At 42.9% G+C, this 21,675-nt stretch overlaps 2 protein-coding genes across 2 annotated transcripts; both read right to left on the bottom strand.

Annotated features, from left to right (window-relative positions):
* Positions 1-928: 928 nt before the first annotated feature.
* On the bottom strand, positions 929-3,059 carry LOC131899020 (stabilizer of axonemal microtubules 1-like). Its single transcript, XM_059250364.1, has one exon. The coding sequence runs from the start codon at positions 2,736-2,738 to the stop codon at positions 1,341-1,343; it is 1,398 nt and encodes a 465-aa protein (XP_059106347.1). The 5' UTR covers positions 2,739-3,059; the 3' UTR covers positions 929-1,340.
* A 6,195-nt stretch (positions 3,060-9,254) lies between these two features.
* On the bottom strand, positions 9,255-16,465 carry LOC131899730 (protein phosphatase 1 regulatory subunit 14B-like). Its single transcript, XM_059251209.1, has 2 exons — positions 16,402-16,465; positions 9,255-10,086 (listed from the first exon to the last, which is right to left on the bottom strand). Exons 1-2 carry the CDS (start codon positions 16,463-16,465, stop codon positions 9,455-9,457), a joined length of 696 nt encoding a protein of 231 aa, XP_059107192.1. The 3' UTR covers positions 9,255-9,454.
* Positions 16,466-21,675: the final 5,210 nt, after the last annotated feature.

Raw genomic sequence — 21,675 nt, 5'->3', positions numbered from 1 at the left:
CAAATTTGCAAACGAGCAACGAACAGGTAGATGAAAAAAAGAATATGTTTGTGAGATTATAGAATAATAGAAGTTTTTCTAATTAAGTTTTTTAGGTTTATATTTTCCACTCTTTTTACTCCAAGTTCCTTTCCACACACACACACACCCCATCCAGATCCATCCCTTCTGTCTCATTAGAAAACAAACAGGCTTCTAAGGGATAAAAATAAAATAAAATATAATAAGATAAAGCAAAAACTAACACATTGGAATAGGACAAAAGAAAAGAGCCCAAGAAAAGGCATAAGAAACAAATAGAAACCCACTAGTTTGCACACTCGGGAACCCCATAAAAACACAAACTGGAAGCCATAATATATATATACCAAGAACCTGTAGGGTAAAAAGAAAGAGAAATAAGTAAATATGAAAGTGAAATTTGGCACCAAAACTACACAGAGAAACCCTGTCTTGAAAAAAACAACAAAAAAGTGAAATTTAAAATTTTTTACTATATACAGCTTAGTAATCTTTTTCACTTTTTGCTAATTTACTTACACCACAACTAATGGGCTAATGGGCTGGGCATTACTTTTGTGTATATTTTATGAGTTTTTTTTTTTTCCTATTTTCAGTACAGGTATACAAAAACATCTATACATTTTCAGTATTGCAAACCAATGTAGTACTGGTGCAGTTTGCCTAGGAACTAAGGTGAGCATATTTCTTGCAGTGATACAGAGTTTTTGATACTAAGATGAATTTTAAGTTGGATAATTTCAATATGTAAGTACCAAAAATCTGCTTAGCCTAAAAAGGAATTAAAGGGGTTAGAGGGTAACTTAGTAGTCAAGTATTTGCTTAGCATGGATAAGGGTCTGATTTTAATCCACGACACTACAAAACATTTTTAAAGAAGAATTAAGAAACAAAAATGCTCACACCATTTTACTTCTTCCCCAACATAAATTTTATTGACACGTCAAGCTTGGCAAATGGTCAAATTAATAAAATACACCTAGATCAGATAAACATTTTCTTGAGACCAGCTTTGATTTCATGAGCACAAAGCAAGGGACATTGGTGGGGAGGTTCAGTAGAGGAAGGGTTAAGAGGAGTCGTTCAGCTGGTGATTGCATGTCATTTTGCTTAGGTGATTCTTATTTCATCCAACTATCCTGAAATTGATAATGAAGTTCGTTGTTTTGTTTACATTGTTGTTTTCATTTTGGGGAATTCTTTTTTGTCCAATTAATAATCCTCAATTGTTTGTTTTTAATATACTGTGCAATTTCAATTGCTAAGCAACCATTTTTTTGATGGCAGGCTGGGATTGCCAATTCTCTCTAGTTAGGACTTTATGCATCACCAAAGCCAAAATGGTTGCTCTGTTGAGAAGCTGTATGGGAAGCTGGCCTGTACAACCTGTGCCCTACAGCATCCACCTCCTCAAAGATGTAGCCAGGGGGTTCAGAATATGAAGCTGGGCACTTTTGAATTTCCTTAGGAGTAAAACTGGTAGAATAGGTGGTCTGACCTTCTAAAGGGATGTTTGTACAAGGGCCAGACCAGGGGGGCTTGCAGCTTTTGGTATTGACAGGTGTGTGGGCCACATAGTGGGCACGATTGGTGGTCATGTAATCCATAGGCTCATCAGGGAATTTCAGCTGAGGAACAGGTTTGACTGGCTCTCTGCGGACGTTAGCCCAGTGTTTGTAATCCTCTCTAGTGGTGGTGGAGCCTTCAAAGCGATCGCTCTTCTTTACGTGCTGGACTGGCCGGCAGGACTGAGCAGGAACACCATTAGGGCATGAGTAGTCAGCTTGCACAGTTGTCAGAAGATCCATCTTCCCTTCAGGAGGGATATAGGGGATGGGCTCTTTGGGGACTATCTGGGGTGTTGGCCAAGCTTGGAATTTCTCTCGAAATTCGGTGTTGGATGGAAAGGGTGTGTCTAGCCCAGGGTGCTTGGATACAGGTTTCCAGCTCTTGGAAGGCTCCCCCTTCAAACCCTTGTAGGATTCTCTGTGAGTGGTCAGGCCGTCAAAAGGGATTTCACATGGTTTATATTTCTCTGCCTCGTACACACACCGTTTCTCCACAGGATGGGCCACATAGGTCGATTTGTAGCTTGTTGTATTCTCCAGGGGGATGTTACAGAGCTTTAGCACAGATGGAGGTTTGTAACTCACCGTATCCACAAGATGTTTCATGGGATAATCGTCCTGGTGTGTGGTTCTATGATCAAACCTACAGGACGCTGGACGGTATGTTTGCTGTGGACGAAACGAAGGTCTTCTTTGCTGGTTCCAAGGTAAATAATCAGATTTGTACGTTGGCACACTCTCCATTTTGTCATTACATGGATGTTTGTTGTCTCGAGGTTTGATGGGGCTCACTCGATTGACAGGGTTGTAGTTGTAGTGTTGATTATACGTTGTGAGGAAATCCATTTCCTCTTGGCTTGGAGTGAACTTGTCGGCACCATAGTGTGTCACCGGTACTATGTTGTGAATCCCAAAGTCTCTCTTCGTTGTGGACAGGCCTTCCATTGGTATAGTTCCTTTCTGGTACTCCACCTTGGGTTTGAAGGACTCTCGGGGCATGTAAGAATGATAGGTAGAATACTTCTCGGTGTATTCGGAGAAAAGACATGGTTTCTCTGTCTTCTCATAAATCTTGGTAGGGGGATGTGGGCAGTGATGCCTGCCGCAGGAGCAAAGGTCGCAGATGCACTTCCTATTCATGAGTGCCATTCTCCTGACATCACCTCACATCATACCTCCGGGCATGAGTCTCTTCTTGGACCCCCAACCGGCTTGGTGGGAGGACCGCCAAGCTTCAAGAGGCTTGGCAGATGGAAGTATCTTCTTGAACAAAAACTTCAGCGGCCTGCTTGCACAGTCCGCTTGCCCCGTTTCCTTCCCAAAGTTTGCCTTGCACAAGCAAGACTCAACTCAGCACAACACCCTGCGGGCCTGGCCGGCCTCCGACGCGCAGCGAGGGACAGAGCAGCCTCTGCTGCTGCCAGGACCAAGCACCTAGAGTGGCTGGCCTGGTCCACTAAAGCCTCCGGAAGCCACGAGGCCCAGACTGGGGGTCCTCTGTGACGTCTCCAAGCCCTGAAGGGGTAATAGTGCTGTCACAAGGACTTCTTGTGAGGTCAGGAAATTTTCATTACCTCACTGGCAAGCCTGTGACGGAGGTTTCCCCCATTAGGTCTTGGAAGAAATATGGAAGACGGGATGGATGAATTTGAAGAGCTCCCGAGTTCTCAAATAAGTAAATGCATGATCACATGTAAAAATTACACTGCCAGCACACTGGGTGGCACTTTCTATCATGCATGGTCCACCTTCGTATGGAAACTCACTCCTTGACTTCCATAAACCTAGCTTTGTTTCCAATTCCTTTGGTTTCAGGCGTCTGTTGCAATTCCTTATAAGTATTATTCTTTATTATTCTTAGTCTGCATTTCATCAATGAGAAAAGTTTAGAATTTCCAGCCTGGAAACAGTCTGGAACTGTTACGATGAAATGAAAGTTCTGACCCTCAACCATTATTGAACATATTCTTGCATGTATTCCCCCAAATTCTAAACAATGATTGATATTGGTTGGCAACTAGGGAGTCAAAAGTCACCCATATTTGAGCTCTGTCAGCTTACCCCTTGTCAAAAACCTGGAAGCCTACAGAGAGGGGCCAACACAACTTGCCCTCCCATATTTGAGTAAGCTCCACACCATTTCAAAGCCTTCCAGGACCTGCAGTATAGACATACTTTTACTCTCTTCCCTTGGGTGATTTTAAGATTCACAGGAAGTGAACAGTCAATCCTCATTAATACTTACTTATTCAACAAAGCACCCATTGCACTGGGTGCTTAGCTGAGAATAGAGCAATAAAGGGACACATAAGAAATTGGGGGTGGGGCATGTGCCCAGCACCATCCTTCTTTCCAGAGGACTACTCTATACCCAGTTCTGCTGGGTTTAGTTTGGTGAATAAAATAAATGCAGTGCTTCCCTAGGAACACTTAAAGAGGAGGAGGAGACACTGAGGAAGCAACTCAACAAATGTGTAGCTACAAATAAGATTGAGGGCCTTGGAGGGAATAAATAAGACACAATAGGTGGTTGTGCAAGGTGATGCCACTAGAGAAGGCATGCATGAGGGGTAACTCCTTTGGAACCCTAAGGATGAGCAAGCACTAATGGGAAGGGCTATGGGAAGAGAGCTACATGTGAAATATATAGTATAGAGCAGCTCACCAAGAACCTAGTCCATAGCAGCCCTAAAGGAGAAATTGTGCAAACTATCACTGAAGCTTCATGACTGATGAAAACTTGAAGTTGTAATTAATTGTTTCTCTAGCTATGCCTCCATCTAATATGTTCTCATGTGTGTTTGCATGCGCGAGTGCGCATGTGTGTGTTAAATAGGGCTGCACTTTGTCTGCCACACTCCAAACGTAGGTTAATTGAGTTAAATGACAAATGGCAGAATTGGACTGGAGTGATGACTCAGAGGTTAAGAGCACTCGTTGCTTTTCTTTTTTATTAATTAATTAATTAATTAATTACTTGTTTTCCAGCCTGATCACAGTTTCCCCTCCCTCCCTCCCTCCCTCCTCTCCTTGTAGTCCCTCCCAACCTCCCCTCTTCCCCCAAATCCACTCCTCCTTCTTTCTCTTTAGAAAAAAGCAGCCCTCCCATGTACATCAGCCGGCCATGGCTGCCTTTCCAAAGAACTGAGTTCAATTCTCAGCACCCATGTCCAGTGACTCAAAACTGCCAGTAACTCCAGCTCAAGGGGATTGAAAACCCTCTCTGGCTTCTTTTGGCACCTATGAATATACTCATACACTTAGATAAGAATAAAAAGAAATCTTTTTTTTTTTTAATGGCAGAATAGAGACTGGGGCTAATAGTTCAGTCAGTAGAATGACTGTCCAGTAACCTCAAAGTCCTCCATTCAGTACTGACTACTACCCTCTCCCCAACTGGCAGAATGGAACAAGCATTAAAAGTCATAAATAAAATGAAGACTTTTATCCCATTGCTGATTTACTAATAAATATTAGTCATAAACTGAACTTAATCTTAGGAAGGAGATTGCTTCCTAATTGTTGTGGTTACAGTTACAAAAATAAGGATATTGGGTATATTTGCATTTGTGTATTCATAAACAAAAGAACAGAAGATTCACACAAAACATTTTAATTGAATTAGGTTGGCAGTAAGATTTTTGGGTAATTTTTATCCAAGAATTGAACTCTGTGTTATAATATTCTTTTGAGTGAATTAATAAATTTATTAATTTTTATGTTATGTGTTTGGGTGTTTTGACTACATGTATGGTTGTGCATCACATGTGTACAATGCCCCTGGAGGCCAGAAGAGGATGTCAGGTCCCCTGGAACTGGAGTTAAAGATGGTTCTCAGCCACCATGAGGGTGCTAGCATTCAGACCAAGGTCCTCCGGAAGAGCAGCCTGTGCTCTTAACTGCTGAGCCATCTCTCCAGCTCCACATAGACACTTTTAGTGGTTTTAGAACTTTTTCTGTGGCTTTGGAACTTTTTCTGTGGTTTTGGAACTTTTTCTGTGGTTTGAACTCAGGATCTTGCACACATTAGGCAAGCATTCGACCACTGAACTGAACTACACACCTAGCCCTCTTTTTGCTTTTCAGTTTGAGACAGGCTCACTAAGTTGTCCTAGCTGCCCTCAAAGTCACTCTGCAGTGCAGGCAGATACTGTAATCTTGCCTCAGCTCCCCAGGTATCTAGGACTAAAGGCCTGCAAGCTCAGCAAAGAAGAATTGCTAAAGAAACTTTGGAAGTCTTTTCTACGGCATCTAAGTGTAATCTTCGCCTTAGGTTACAATGGTTAGTGCAAGACAGAAAGCCAGTATCTAGCAACTATTTTCTTTGAAAAAAAGCCCTCCTTAATGTACACAAACATCTCCAAAATATTTGTGCTTCTCCAAGTACTCCCTCTTCCGCCCTCTTCTCATCATTCTGTGTGTGGATATTCCATACCCATTAGTGGCTATCTTCAGCTTTTTGGTATGGGAGCTGAGACTGCTATCACACTCATATTCCCAATCTCTTTTATTTTGGGCCAGAATGTCTCTCTGTAATTCAGGCTGGCCTCCAACTCAAAGCAGTCCTCCTACCTCAGACCTTCAAGTGCTGGGATTACAGGTACAAGCCACTACTCCCATCTTCATAGTACCAACTTCTTCTCCCCCATCCTCCTAACCTCACCTTCACCCCATCCACACTGGGGCAGAAATACTCCAACCTCATGGAGTTCTTGGTCCAAACTGCATCCAGGCTCAGGAGAAATAAAATCCCTGGTTAGATGAAAGCGGTAAGTCCTTCACCCTACTTGTCTAACAGAAAAGCAGGAACATTCTTTGGTGGAAGACACAATCTGGAACATTCCTGTCTTCTATTCAATGTCTAGCACTCAATAAAGATCATCAGACATGCACAGAGGCGGGGGTGGGGGGTGGCTAATGATCAAAAGGAAACAAAACATTTCCTACATTAGGATTAATTTGGATATATCTCAGCAGTTTAGAGAGGGGGGGAAACATATGGTCAACTCAATAGATATTAAAAATAGGGGTCTGGCCAACAGCCAAACATTAGGTGGAGTTCAGGAATCCTTCAGAGGAGGAGAAAGGAGTTCAGAGAGGAGCCAGAGAGGTCAAGGACACCATGGGAAGGCTCACAGAATCTAACTAACCTGGACTCATAGGGGCTCACATTGACTGGACCGACCATCAGAGAGCCTGCATAGGGCTGACCTAGGCCCTCTGCATAGATGTCACAATTGTGTAGCTTAGTCTTCTTGTAGGACTCCTAACAGTGGGAGCAGGGGCTGTCTCCGACTCTTTTACAGGCTTTTGGGACCCCAATTTTCATACTGAGTCACCTTACCCAGCCTTAATACATGGGGAGGTGCTTAGTCTTACTGCAACTTGATAGGCCATGTTTTATTGATACTCATGAGAGGCCTGCCCTTTCCTGGATGGAGACGGAAGAGGAGGGAATTAGTGAGTGGGAGGGGAAGTAGGGGGGTCTGGAAGGGGAGGATGGGGGGGGAGGCTGCAGCCAGGATGTATAATAAATAGATGAATAAAAAAATAAAAAGAAATTTAAAAACAGGTGTCTGGGGTATAGCTCAGAGTAAAGTATGTGCTTGGCATGGTTGAGGCTCTGGATTCAATCCCCAGCAACTCCCCTCGCCCCCAACACACAGTGTACTAGTTAAAAATATGCATCCAATAAAAATCAACACCCATTCATGATAAGTAAACCTTCAGCAAACCAGGACTAGAAGAGAAATCCTTGAAACTCTGAAAGAATATCTACTTGAAACCTCCTCAGACATTATCTTTGATTAAAATCTGTAAGCAGGCCTTTTAAAGAATAAAAAAAAGGCCGGGCGGTGGTGGCACACGCCTTTAATCCCAGCACTCGGGAGGCAGAGGCAGGCGGATTTCTGTGAGTTCGAGGCCAGCCTGGTCTCCAAAGCGAGTTCCAGGAAAGGCGCAAAGCTACACAGAGAAACCCTGTTTCGAAAAAACAAAAAACAAAAAAACAAACAAACAAACAAAAAAGAATAAAAAAAGATTTAAAAAATCTGCTGGCATCACTTTCCTCAACATTTCATGGGAGTCTTGGTGCACAGAAGTGAAAGAAAATATGAGGATTGCAAAGGGATAAACAAATGCATATCAAATACAGGTATATGGTTAGATGAGCCAAATGAGTCTATGGGAGATGCAGCATTGTGGTACTTTGAAAGACATTGGCCCCCAAAGCGAGTGGCACTATTAGGAGGAATGGCCTTGCTGGAGTAGGTGTGGTCTTGTTGGAGGAAGTATGTCACTGTGGAGTCGAGCTTTGAGGTCTCATATATGCTCAAGATACCACCCAGCATCAGAGACCACTTGCTATTACCTACAAGTGAAGAAGTATTAATCTGTCAGCTTCTGTTCCGGCACCCTGTCTGCCTGCACAGCACCATGGCCAAGCCTGCCATAATGATAATGGACAGATCCTCTCTATATGAGGTAGAGGGAGTGTTTCAGAAAAAGTGTAGAAGTAAAGCAGGCAGGCCTGGCTACCTACTCTGTGGACACAGACTCCACTTTTGTCTTAAGCTGAAAGCACTATAAATATTAGCCATTGTTGATAGGGGCCGGAGAAACAGTATGGAAGGATTCCACGCATTCATTCTATGACGACGTTTCTTTTAATCTAAGGGTAAAGGGTAGCAAAACAGTAATAGGGGCTGAATTAGTTTAATCTCAGGTTTTTGTGATTTGGATTAGGTGTTCGGGTACAGAAGTTAAGATAGCTTCCAGGCCTCAATTTCAGTTTCCTGAGAATTGAGCAGGCAGTTTCTGGGAAGGCCATGAACAAAAAAACATAGTCCTTGCAGTAGCTCCCTATCTGCATGTACTCTGACCATTCAAGGTTCAGCCAATTGTTTACTGTCTGGGACCCCCACCAACTTAGAGCTACGTGCGAGAGTCAAGGACAGAGCCTGGGCCACTGAGTCAGCCCCCACAGTCAATATGTGCTAGGCCAGTCAGCCTCCATGGCAGCTCAAGGACTTGTCCAGGCTTGCCCCAAAATGATAACTGTAATTCCCAACTAACCATAGCCAATTAAAAAATTACTAACATGATTGCCACTCGTATAAACCTAGCCAATTAAAAAATTACTAACATGATTGCCACTCGTATAAACCAATCCTGAGTCTGTTCCTATGAAGTCTGTAGACTCTAAGCCCCCTTTGCTTTAAAAACCCTGCCCCATTGCTACTCCCGGTCTCTCCTGCTCTGCTGCTGCGTCAGATGGATGGAGAGTCCCCAGTTAACTCTTTTTGCTTTTGCGTCGGATTCCGGGAGGCAGTTCTTTCCTTCCACCATATCGGTCCCAGGGATTGAATTTAGGTTGCCAAGCTTGATAGCAAGAACTTTGACCTGCAGAGGTCTTGTCTTTAAAAGAAAATGCATTTAAATATAAAACAATTAAAAACTGAATGTCTCTTCCATGTGATCTTCCCCTCAGTACCAAAAATTATGAGCCTGAACTAATGAACTCACTTCTCTTAACAAATGAGACCAAAATAAAACCCCTGACTCTTTTTTTTTTTTTTTTTTTTTTTTTTTTTTTTAGCTGCTCCAAAGGCGTATCCTAGCTTTATTTTTAAAGGGCCTGCGCCGCAGAATCAATATAAAAACACAAAAAGTCCCATCAGTTTAATAACAATAAAAAACCCCAAAAATGGAAAACTGAGGGCAAGGGAAGTGGCCCCTTGGCAGGGGCACGGGGATCCCTGCTCATGGCACCAGGCCTGGCTGCAGGGCCCCCGGTATTGCTGTTGCTACAAGGTTGAGGGGCAGCGATTGTCCTGTGGGAGCCATGGTCATCTGGGTCAGGACCCTTACTTCTTCTGGGGTGTGCTCAGCTTCTGCATGCCCTGGATCTTGTCCAGCAGGCCAGAGATGAAGGCCTCAGTGGGTTTGTAACAGTCAACTAACAGCTCCTTGACTCTAGCGGCCCGGGTATCATCACTTTCCATGTCCAAGAGTTCATCCACGTCTATCTCCAGCTCTGGGATCTCCTCTTCCTGGCAGTCGTAGAGACGCGTGAGCTGTTCTAAGATCCACTCCTCCAGGTTGAGGCGCTTCTGTAGCTCCTTGCGGTCGTACTTGACGGTGACCTTCCCTTGCCGTCTCACCGGGCCATCATCATCGGCGCCCCCCGGGCCTTCGCCTGTGGCCCCTGGGGGACTCTGGAAGTAGACGCGGAGCCCTGTGCTCCCACTGCCCGGCCCGGGGGCCGGGGCAGCCAACGCCGCGCCCCCCGCGGGGCCGCTGTCCGCCATGGCGGCCGCTGGGGCCACGTGCGCGCTCGGGCCCCTCCCTGCGCCGCCGCCTCCCGGACGCCCGCCGGCTGGCTCCAGGCCGCTGGCTCCGGTTAGCTCGCGGGCTCCGCTCCGCGCGGCTCCGCGGCGAGGGCGGCGGCGGGGGCTTGGCCTGGCCGCGCCCCGCCAACCCCTGACTCTTAAAGTGTCTACTCAGAGGTGACATTTATCATTGTCACCCACATTCACCAAAACAAGTCACACCTTTTTAGGATCTTCCTAAACCCGGGGGCTCATACAAATCACGTGGTAAAGTTTTATCCGAGTGGTGTGCTGTTGTGGAAATGTCCCACTGGGAGAGTCATCATATGTTTGAGTAATAATATAATTGAACACAGGTTATAATCCAGACCTACACTTTATTCATTCCATAACAAAATGAAATTAATGTACCTTTGATAAATTATTTTCCTAGAGATTAGGTTTGAAACACCAACAACAGTAACCTTCAGTCCTGTTCATTAAAGTTAGTTAGAGTGAACACCAGGCTTGGAGGTGCATTGCCTTTACCCAGCACTCAGGAGCCAGAAGACAGCCTTGTCTACATAGTGAGTTCCAGGCCACCAAGGGGTACATAGGAAGATCCTAGCTCAAAACGGAACAAACAAACCAACAAAAACCTTAAAAGGATCAAATGGAGGACTTCTAAAATGTTGGGTGGGCTAGGTAGAATCCAAACACATATAAATTTATATTGGAATTTTACTGTGGAGCTAGGTGTAGTGGTGAACTCCTTTAATTCCAGCACTCAGGAGGCAGAGGCAGGTACATCTCTGTGAGTTTGAGGCCAGCCTGCTCTTCATAGTGAGTTCCAGGACAGCCTGAGCCACATAGTGAGACCCTGTCTTGAAAAAAAAAGAAAGAAAAATTCTACTGCAATGTTAAGTGATTACCTGCCATGCTCAGAGTTAAATCTCAGAGCATTGAGGTATACAAACCAAACTAAGACCTGCCCAAGCATCTTGATAGATAATTTTAAGAAATAATGCAGACCAGTGCTAAAATAAGTGATAAAAATGAAGCACAGAGAATGGGCTAAGTGTGAAATCCCCCAAATTTATGAAATTGTGTGAGAAACATATATTGGAATTAAGTTTCACCACATTTTAAATACGATGATATTATACCATATGGTATCTGTATTTAGGAAGGGGAGGAAAGATGTTTGGGGGGAGGAGACTGATCCAACTTACTAAGAATTCCTAATTTTAGTCTTTACTAAACATGATGGTTTAGTGAACACTTCCTTGCCAAAAAAATATATAAAACTAGAAGGAAATATCCTTATCTCCTTTTTCTCCAAGGAAGGAAAGATCTTATGACTTTTATCTTATAGTTAAGAATATCTTGCTTTTAAAATATCAACTTTTGCATGTGGCTAGTCAAAAAATCATAAAGGTTTATTTCTTGGTTTTGGGTTTTTTATTTTTAAACAGAATTTTGTTATACAGCCTTGGCTATCCTGGAACTCACTATGTAGATCAGGCTGGGACTAAAGGTGATCACCATCATACCCTCCCCAAAATACTTTTTGACACAAAAATTTGAACCGGTGTAATTGTAACATACAAATGTTCAAGTACCTATGTAAATTCACAGAAGAAACACTTGAACCTTATAAGGGTCAGTGTAGGTTCCTTTGGTTAGTAAAATATGGTTTACATTTTGAGTTAAACACACACACACACACACACACACACACACACACACACACACACACCAGTCCTGTGAAAAATCAGACATAAAAGGTCATGTATCTTATGACTCCATTTTTGTGAAATGTTTAGATTTGGCAAATTAGACCCATATAAATAATCAAGATTTATAGTAAGCCAGGTGGTCAGGTGGTAGCAGCACACACCTTTAATCCTAGCACTCAGAAGGCAGAGGCAGGTGGAATCCTGTGAGATTGAGGCTAGCCTGGTCTACATACCAAGTTTCAGGACAGCCAGGGCTACACAGAGAAACCCTGTCTCAAAAAACCAACCAAACAAACAAAAAAGATTTATAGGTGTTGGGAACTAGTTGAGGGAAGGGCAGAGAACTCAAATGACTGTTAACTGCTCCCAGACTTCTTAGAAAATTAAAAGATTCTACCATGTTTTCTGGTAACTGGCAAATAGCTTTGTGTACACACTGAAACCCACTGAATTAGAATTTAAAAATCTGCACATGAACATTAAAAAAAAAAACCCATAACTTGAAAAGTAGTATTTCTGGGGCTGGGGATGTAGCTCAGGTGAGAGTACTTATAAGGACCCTGGGTTCCATCCTCAGCACCATGCAAAGCAGCCACAGCATTACAGGCTTGTCATCCCAGCACTTGGGAGGTGGCAGCAGGAGGATCAGAAGTTCAAGGTCATCCTTAGCTACATAATGGATTAAAGGCTAACTTGGGGGGACACCAGACCCTGTCTCAGAAAACTAAAAAGTAAAAAAAGGAAATATAGTGCTTATATATATCTGATTTAGGAAGAAATATTTTCAAAGACTTGCTTCTAAATTTGTTGACTGATACCTAGTAAAGTCTGTCATGAATACTAATGGATAACTAAGTCACAAGGCACACACACACACACACACACACACACACACACACACACACACACAAATCACCAAACATTTCAGTCTGATAACTTCTTTCAACAACATTCCTCATTAAATATTTTGCAGGCAAGTAAAACAATGAACAAATGGTTTGTTTTGATTTGGTTTTATTTGTTTGTTTGGCTTGGGGTTTTTGTTTTGTTTCATTTTTTTCCCCGACAATATTTCTCTATTTAGTTCTGGCTGTCATGGAACTCATTGTGTAGACCCAGTTGGCCTCTAACTCACAGAGATCCACCTGCCTCTGTCTCCCGAGTGCTGGGATTAAAGGCAGGCACCACAAGACAGGGTCTCAGTATCCCAGGCAGGCCTTGAATTTGCTATGTAGATGAAGCTGGCCATGAACTTCTGATCCTCCACCTCCTAAGAAATGGTATCACTGGCATGCACAATCATGCCTGGCTCAGGAATTTTCATTCTTGCTGTTCTTCATTTATTTCTGTGACAATGCTATTGAATATTTGAAAGATAACTATATTAGAAAGGGTAAGATTATAAAACAATTGCAAATTAGTTTTATATTGGCTTGGAAATATGTGATCCAAGACTATGTGTGTTTACTGGAAGTTTCTACACAGAGAAGAAAAGCAAAATGTCTGCTGTTTTCTAATTCTCCATTCTTTCAAATTGTTTTACCTGCCACCACTGCCTGGCAACACTCATTTCTTGAGGGTCTCCTGTATATTAGGAACTAGTATAGGAGATGGGAATAAATTGGGAGCCAAAGAGACAAATCTATGAGCCACAGAGTTTACAGTTTAGTGAAAGAGACAGGGAATCGTCAGTATAAACGATGAAGGCATTACATTTAAATGGTGAATAAGCTCTGAAACAAATCAGAAAGGGTAGTAGGTAATAAAGCAAATGGCCAGGGAAAGCAAAAGGTGACAACATTTGAGCTAGGGCTTGTGAGAGGTTAAGTCAAGTCATTAGGATTCAGGAATAAGAGCATTCCAAGCCAAAGCAACAGCTAGTGCAAAGGTCCTGTGGTAGGTGTGTGCTGGGCACAGTCAAAGAACAGCAAGGAGGCCAGTTTCCAGTCCATAACAAGATATATGGGGGTGAGACAGGTGATTTAGTTAGCAAGGACCTTAGGAAGATAATGGGTCAGGGGCAGATTAGTGAGGCTTTGAAGGTCACTGTAAGAATTTTGACTTTCTCTTAGAGACAAGAACCAACATAGAATTTGAGCAGAAGAGTGACCTGATCTCATTTGCATGTGTGCCATGATCATTTTGGCTGTTGATGTAACAGGGCCCCAGACCTTAGCACAACTGACTCCATGATGGAAGTGCCATTCAGGCTGTAAAATTCAGCATGTAGACAGCATCACCTGCCAAAACTAAAACAAAGACCTAATCCACCAAAGGCCATAGTTCTGGCAAAGTCTCTAAATGTACTAACCTTGCTCTTTGGATTCTGTAGTTCCATTTCTGGCTAACTGTTCTTGTTAACTAGAGTATGTCAACCCAGGACATAGTTTTTGTGCTTAAAAACTCATCCTGAGAAAGGCTCAGGGCTACAATGGGATCCCTACCACCCAGTGTAGTCACCTGCTGGCTAATACAGACTTTGTATTGGCTTAATCCCATGTCCAAGCAGTTGTGTTTGAAACATACTGGGGACAACAGAACATGTGTGTGACAGTCTCTTAATATGAGGATGGTGCTGGCTTAGAATCAGGATGGTAGCAGAGAAGATAATATATAGTCAGATTCTAGATTGTTTGGTGCTGGAAATCAAGGGCCTCATGGATATTAAGCATATACTGTATCAGTGAGCTTTACCACCATTTTCACAAAAATATAGATGTGTATATATATACATACATATATATAAACATATATGTGTGTATTTGTTTGTTTGAATAGCATCTCATGTAGCCTTGCCTAGCGTCAAACTCACTATGTAACCAAGGATGACCTCCTGCCTCCACCTCCAAAGTGCTGAGATTATCCACGTGCCGCCACACCCAGCTCCTTTAAAATAAAACAAAAATCCAAGATTTATTTGTATTATTTTAAATTATGTGTAGGGGCAGGCATGTGTGTCTGCGTGTGAGTGTGTGCACATGTGTGAACATGCTCTTGGAGGCCAGAGGCATCTGATGCCTTAGAGCTGGAGTTATAAATGGTTGTGAGCCACCTGATGTGGGTTCTAGGAACCAAACTTGGGTCTTCTAGAAGAGCAGCAAGTGCTTTTCTTTTTTGAGAGATAGGGTCTCACTATGTAGTCCTAGCTGTCCTGGAACTCACTCTGTAGACCAGGGTGGTCTAGAACTCACAGAGATCCACCTGCCTCTGCCTCCTGAGTGTGGGGATTAAAGGCGTGCGCCACTATACCTGGCTTCAACAAGAGACAGCTGAGCCATCTCTCCAGCCCCATTTTAAACTTGGGCTTCTTGATATATATTTGGGGTATAACCAATAAATAGAATTTGCTTACTGATTAGCAGACTAATGTGAAAGAAAGCAAGGAGTCAATGTGGACTCCTTATTGGGTTTTCCGTTCAAGTAATTCAAGGCAGTCAGGACAGAAGCAGGAGTTGGAGAGAAGACCGGAAGCTTGATTTTAACCATGTTAAGATGCTTATTAGATATCAGTGTAGAGTTGTCAAGTTGGCCTTTAGATTTATGGGCCTGGGATTCAGAGGGGAGATGCAGGCCCGGGAAAGAGTGGTAAGTTCTAAGTTCTAGAAGCCATGGAATTAGATAAGATCACCAAAGGATGGGTAGACACAGAAGAGATCAGAGGCATAAAATGTGGGGCATTCCATTATTAAAAGGTCAGGAAAGCAAAGAACTGGCTGAGATAGAGTGACTCATGGAAGGGAAAAATAGGCCAAGAGCAACCTGCTCCAGCCATGAGAAAAACAAAAGGAAGTGAAAACTGGGGATGCTGGTCCAGGCCTGTACCTCATCTCAGCACTCAGGAGGCTGAGGCAGGGGGATTTACATGAATTTGAAGCTACATAATAAGTTCCAGATCAGCCTGGGGTGCTGAATGAGAGACCCCCCCACACACACACACACATGCACGCACGCATGCACGCACACGTGCACGCACACACACGCACAATTCATTCATTCATTCATACATACATGAAAACGATCAAATGCTGCTGATTGGTTTCAAGGCTAAGAATTATCCCTTATTATCATTGAGGTTCGAGGCTGTTGGTAACTTAGACACATGGAAAGAATATTGTCAGCTAAGAAGCCCCAGCCAAAAGTGTGGACACTTCCTTGTCTGTTGCTGTGGGCAGGCAGCCTCTCACCAAGTGAATACACACAGGCATTACTGAGCACTCAGTAGGTCTTGGATGGAGCCTGGGTCCCTCTGTGCTTCTTTTCAGTTGACCGCAGGGTCCCCAGTGTGAGGGCTTCACTGTAGCTGGCTGCATCTGCACTGTTAGATGACAAGGTTCTTTGCTGACCATAGATCTAACCAGGAACATAGAATGCCAACGGATTGGGTCGATTCTAAAAGATTTTCTATTTCTCCAGGGGCTTATCATTGATGAGCTTAATCTGTAGCTTAAAAAGCAGGGAAGAGGCCTGTGTGGTGCCACGATCCTTTTATCCCGGCACTTGGGAGGCAGAGCCAGGTGGATCTCCGTGAGTTCGAGGCTAGCCTTGTCTACATAGCAAGTTCCAGGACAGCCAGAGCTACATAATAGAAGGACCCTGTCTCAAAAGCCTGTGTGTGTGTTGGCGGGGGTGGGGGGTTGGAGTGGGGTGGGGGGGTTCCTCCAGTAGGCCTGTGAAGCTGTGTGCAAGCAAGAAGGTCTACACAGAAACTAAATGTCAGGGCCCAGAGAACTACCCTGACAGCTTTAGAGGGGCTGGGAATCTTACTGTTCACTTGGCAGGGGTCTGGCTGTGGTGGCCCTTCAAAGCCCACTTTGAAGAAGACTGCCATTATTTCTCTTTTGTATGTATGGATAATTAGGACACTAAAGGCTCAGAAATACCCAACAGATGCTCCATTTCCATCTCTCAGGTAATCAGATGTTTTGTTAACAGCTGTATTGAAATACAGTTCACTTATTTAAAGCATACAAGTCAGTAATGACTAGCCCTTTTCATAGAGGTGTATGTCCGTCTCCACAATCTATTTTGTCTTTTCAGTTTTTGAGCTAATTAAATATATGCATCTTTGGTGATGGGGATTGAACCATGGGCATATAATAAACCACCAATACCCAAAACCACAAAACTGTACAACTTAATGGTGCATCATGTGATGTTTCCATACATGTATTAAGTGATGAAATCAGGTTAACATTTTTGTTTTATTAAACATTACAATTTTTGAGCAAAAGCATTCGATATCTTTTCTTGTAACTTAATTTTTAAAAAGTTTATGAATGTATTTGTTGTGTGCATGCATGCATGTGCTCCACAGCACTGTGTGCAGGTCAGAGGTCAGAGTACTCCAACTTGCTGGATCAGTTTTCACTCTGCTTTATGGGCTCCAGAGATTGAACCCATGTCGTCAGGCTTGGCAGTAAGCACTTTTACCTGCTGAACCACCTCACTGGCACTTAACATACTGCCAATTCAACAACTCAATAGTTGCTGAATTTATTTATTTATTTACTGGTTGATGTTGAGGATTAACCTAGGACCTCATGCATGCTAGTAGTTCTACCACTCAGCTACATCTCCAGGCTTAACTTTTTTTTTTTTTTTTGAGAAAGAACTCATGGCTTGAACTTGCTATGTGGCTGAGGACGACCCTGAACTTCTGATCCTCTTGCTTCTACCTTTGAAATGCTAGGATTACAGGTGGGTAGGGTAGCACCATGCCAGGTTAGTGTCGTGCTAAGGACTGAACCCAAGGCCTTGTGTAAGTATACTACCAACAGAGCTACATTCCCAGCCTTCTTGTGACTTTTTAAAGATAGTGCATAGTTGCTATCTGTAGTTATCCACCAGGCAATGGGAAACCAGACTTCTTTCTCCTGGCTACAATTCAGTACCCATTGACCAACAATTTTAGGGCATTTATTTATTTTTTTTGTAAAGATTTATTTATTTATTTATTATGTATACAGTTTGTCTGCATGCATGCCTGAATTCCATAAGAGGGCATTAGATCTCATTACAGATGGTTGTGAGCCACCATGTGGCTGCTGGGAATTGAACTCAGGAACTCTGGAAGAACAGCCAGTGCTCTTAACTTCTGAGCCATTTCTTTAGCCTGTTTTTTGTTTGTTTGTTTTGTTTTGTTTTGAGACCGGGTCTCTCTATGTAGCCCTCACTATCCTGGAACCCACTAAATAGACCAGGCTGGCCTGGAAAGCACAGAGATCCACCTGCTTTTGCCTCCTGAGTGCTGGAATTAGAAGCCTGTGCATACCAGGCTATCACATATTTTTATTACTTCTGTGTGTTGATACATTGTGTACCCTAATAAATTTGCCTGAAGATCAGAGAACAGAACAAGCCACTAGATTAAACATAAATGCCACACAGTGGTAGCACACACCTTTAATCCTAGCACTCGGGAGGCAGAGATCCATCTGGATCTCTGTGAGTTCAAGGCCACCCTGGACTACATGAGATTGATCCAGTCTAGGAGAGAAACAGAGCTGGGCAGTGATGGTACACACTTTTAATCCCAATACTTGGGAATCACAAGTCTTTAATCCCAGCACTTGAGATCTCATGCCTTTGCTACCAGTAGTATTTGGGAAGCACACATGCCTTTAATCCCCGCACTAAGAAGGAAGTGATATGGCTTGGCAGAGAAAGGTATATAAGGTATGAGGAGACAGGAATTGAAGGCTTTCGGCTGAGCTTTTTCAGGCTGAGGAGTCCTAGAGGTAAGACATGGCAGTGGCTTTTTCCTTTGTCTCTGATCTTTCAGCATTTACCCCAATATCTGGTTCCAGGTTTCTTATTATAAGACCATTTTAGATTTCGAGCTACACTCCTGAAAATTCTGTGTCCCTTTTACCTCATTTTAAAGTACGTTCGCTAAAGTTATATAGAAACTTTCTGCTCAACCATTTGTGAGATTTTGCAAAGCTATGAGCAAAAAAGCCCATCTACTGAATGGAAACAAAACTGCAGAAATAGAAACTTCTGCCTGAAACGAAGACCAGCCTGCCCAGGGGCCTCATGAATACCAAGACACAAAATCCACTTAAAATTGTGGGACCTTTGCTGTTAGACATGGGTGGATACAGACCCCAGCTTTCTTCCACCGAGCTATGCATGAATTCAGCTGTCAGATACGAGTTATGTGTGATGCAGATTGGATAAGTGCCATATTGTGGTCATATTGTGGCCAAGGAAATTGAAACTGGTTTTGTAGCTTTCAGTCCTCCAGCGTATAAGGCAGTGTTTCTCAACCTATGGGTCTCGACCCCCTTGTGGGTCAAGCGACCCTTTCACAGGGGTTGCCTAAGACCATCAGAAAACACAGATATTAAATTGTAATTCATAACAGTAGTGAAATCACAGTTATAAAGTACCAACTAAAATAATTTTATGGTTGGGAGTCACAACATGAGGAACTGTATTAAAGTGTCGCAGCATTGGGAAGCTTGAGAAGCACTGATTTAAGGAGAGGCACAGTAGGTGGAGTCCAGTCAGATGACTCAGGGCCTCATGGATACTCTTGGAAATTTCTTAATGTTTTCTTTCAATCCACAAAGGTAAATGTGGTGAATTATGATGCCATTTGGCATCTTTTATAAGCAGCTGCATCTGTGTTTACATCATTTCAGAAGTGGTTATACTCTGAAGATAAAAAGCGGTTTCTAAATGAATAATATTTTAATTTGCTTCTTAGTTTTGTAACTTTTCCGTATCTGTTTTAGATTTTCAGAAATGTGTCATCATTTGAAAAGGATTAACAGGGCTAGGGATGTGGTTCAGTCTGTAGAGCATTTGCCTAGAATGCACAAAGTCCTGGGTTCAATCTCCAGTACCCCATAAAATCAAGCATGCCTATAATCCCAGCACTGGGGAGGTGAGAAAAGGAGGATCAGGCATTCAAGGTCATCTTTGGTTATGGTTACACAATGAGTAGTGAGTTCAAACCCAGCCTGGTCTACATGAGATGCTATCTCAAATAATAATAGTGATGTTGACGACAACGATGAGGGCCTGGAACTGACTCTCATATTCATGTTTCACTTTTTTTTTCATGACAGGTTTCTCTGTGTAGCCCTTGGAACTTGCTCTGTAGACCAGGCTGGCCTGGAACTCAGGGATTCACCTACCTCAGCTTCCCTAGTGCTGTGATTAAAGGCGCACACCCCCACTGCCCGGCTCATTTTCATCTTTAAAGAAAGTAAGAATATACATCCACAAAAAATTCATATAAGAACTTTGAGGCAAGCCTCAGCTACCTTGTATGTATGTTTTCCTATTTTAACTTTTTAAATTCTAAAATCACCCACTTTTCAAAACAGCAGAGAGCCACATGATATCACAAAAAGGATTCAAGGAGGCTCCTGTGTGTCAGAAGAGTTAGCATCTGGCAAAGCAAAATGTTCGATCCTTTCAACACAAGTTTCTGACAGGGTGTGGTAACATCTCTGGCGACCTTACTTTAAATATGAAGAGGATTGCATGAAGTTGTCATTGGTTGCTCCATCTGATTGTGGTACTCTTCTGAAACTTAAAAAGTTACTTCTTACAATCTGGGTGCTTAATAAGTACCTCTGGGAGACATAAAAATACTGTGGCAAAATATTTTGCATTTGCTGGGCATTATAAAAAAACAAAGCAATTTGACCTAAAAGAGGAAGGCCCAGCCCCAGCAAAGGCAATGGAGTACTGCCAGCCGCAAGCTTCCTGCCTGGCACTTAGAAATGGTATCAGGGAATGAAAGAAGCCTCTCATCACAGGAAATACCCAGGGAAGAGACAGAGCCACAATTGTACTCAATTCTTCACTTTAAAAAGTACGGACAAAGGAGACTGATTCGGGAAAACCCATGGAGAAAACCTTCCCACATTCAGGTATTAAAATGGATGTTTTCACCCTATGTAGTTACCATGGAGACTGGGGCACAGGCTGACATTTTGCACTGTTATTTGACTATTGACCACAGGGAGGAAATTTTGAATTGGGCATATTTTATGAAACAGCCATTTGCAAAACTGCTAAGGGCTCCATCAACTATCAGGATGCAGACAAACCATTCTTTCTGTACTTTTTTTCACTTTTAAAAAGTTTTACTCGAATTGCTGTTTTGTCTTCATGTGCATCTGTGCAAGGGTGCCAGATTCCCTGGAACTGCAGTTACAGACAGCTGTGAGCTGCCATGAGGGTGTTGGGAATTGAACCCAGGTCCTCTGGAAGAACAGCCAGTGCTCTAACTGCTGAGCCATCTCTCCAGCTCCTCTTTTTATTTGACCACTGTTAATGGCCACTTAACTGGTGTTCCCACATCCATCCTTGTTTCTCTCATCACTCAACAAAGCAGCTACAATGATCTTCCTAAAGGCACTCAAATCCCACGACAACAAATTGCATAGCTTTAATGTTTTTTTCTTCCCCAAAGTCTTTATCATTATCATGAACTCTGTGGCTCTTTCACACTGTCTCTCATTCACATCAGTTGTCTCTTATAATCAGGCACCTTCTCATCTTGGAGTTTTCACAGTTGCTCTTTGTTCCTATAAGGGCAATTTTAAATTAGAATCTACCCTACCAGCAACTGTAAAGAAACTCTTTCTTGCGTGCCTTTAATCCCCAGGAGGAAACCTATACAGACTTGTAAAGAGTGGTAGCAATAGCCGGGCAGTGGTGGCGAACGCCTTTAATCCCCCAGCACTTGGGAGGCAGAGGCAGGAAGATCTCTGTGAGTTCAAAGCCAGCCTGGTCTACAGAGCTAGTTTCAGGAAGTCAGGGATTCATAAAGAAATCCTGTCTCAAACAAACAAATAAATTCACTCATCCCTCCCTCCCTCTCACTTTCTCGCTCTGGTATAAGACACAGTGTGAAAGAATGATCTATACTCAGAAGATGTAACTGTCTCTTTGACCGAAAGAATAAAACCCATATCACCATTTCTAGTTACAAAACTAACTGACAAAGCTTATGGGAAATGAGGACCACACACATTTAAAAAAAAATCTTGGAAAAAAATCTTGGAGAATAAGAGA

The sequence above is a fragment of the Peromyscus eremicus genome, chromosome X (genome assembly GCF_949786415.1).
Source record: "Peromyscus eremicus chromosome X, PerEre_H2_v1, whole genome shotgun sequence".
In the NCBI taxonomy this organism is placed as follows: domain Eukaryota; kingdom Metazoa; phylum Chordata; class Mammalia; order Rodentia; family Cricetidae; genus Peromyscus; species Peromyscus eremicus.
Note: the sequence above shows the minus strand (reverse complement) of the source record. Positions and strands in the feature narration are given on the sequence as shown.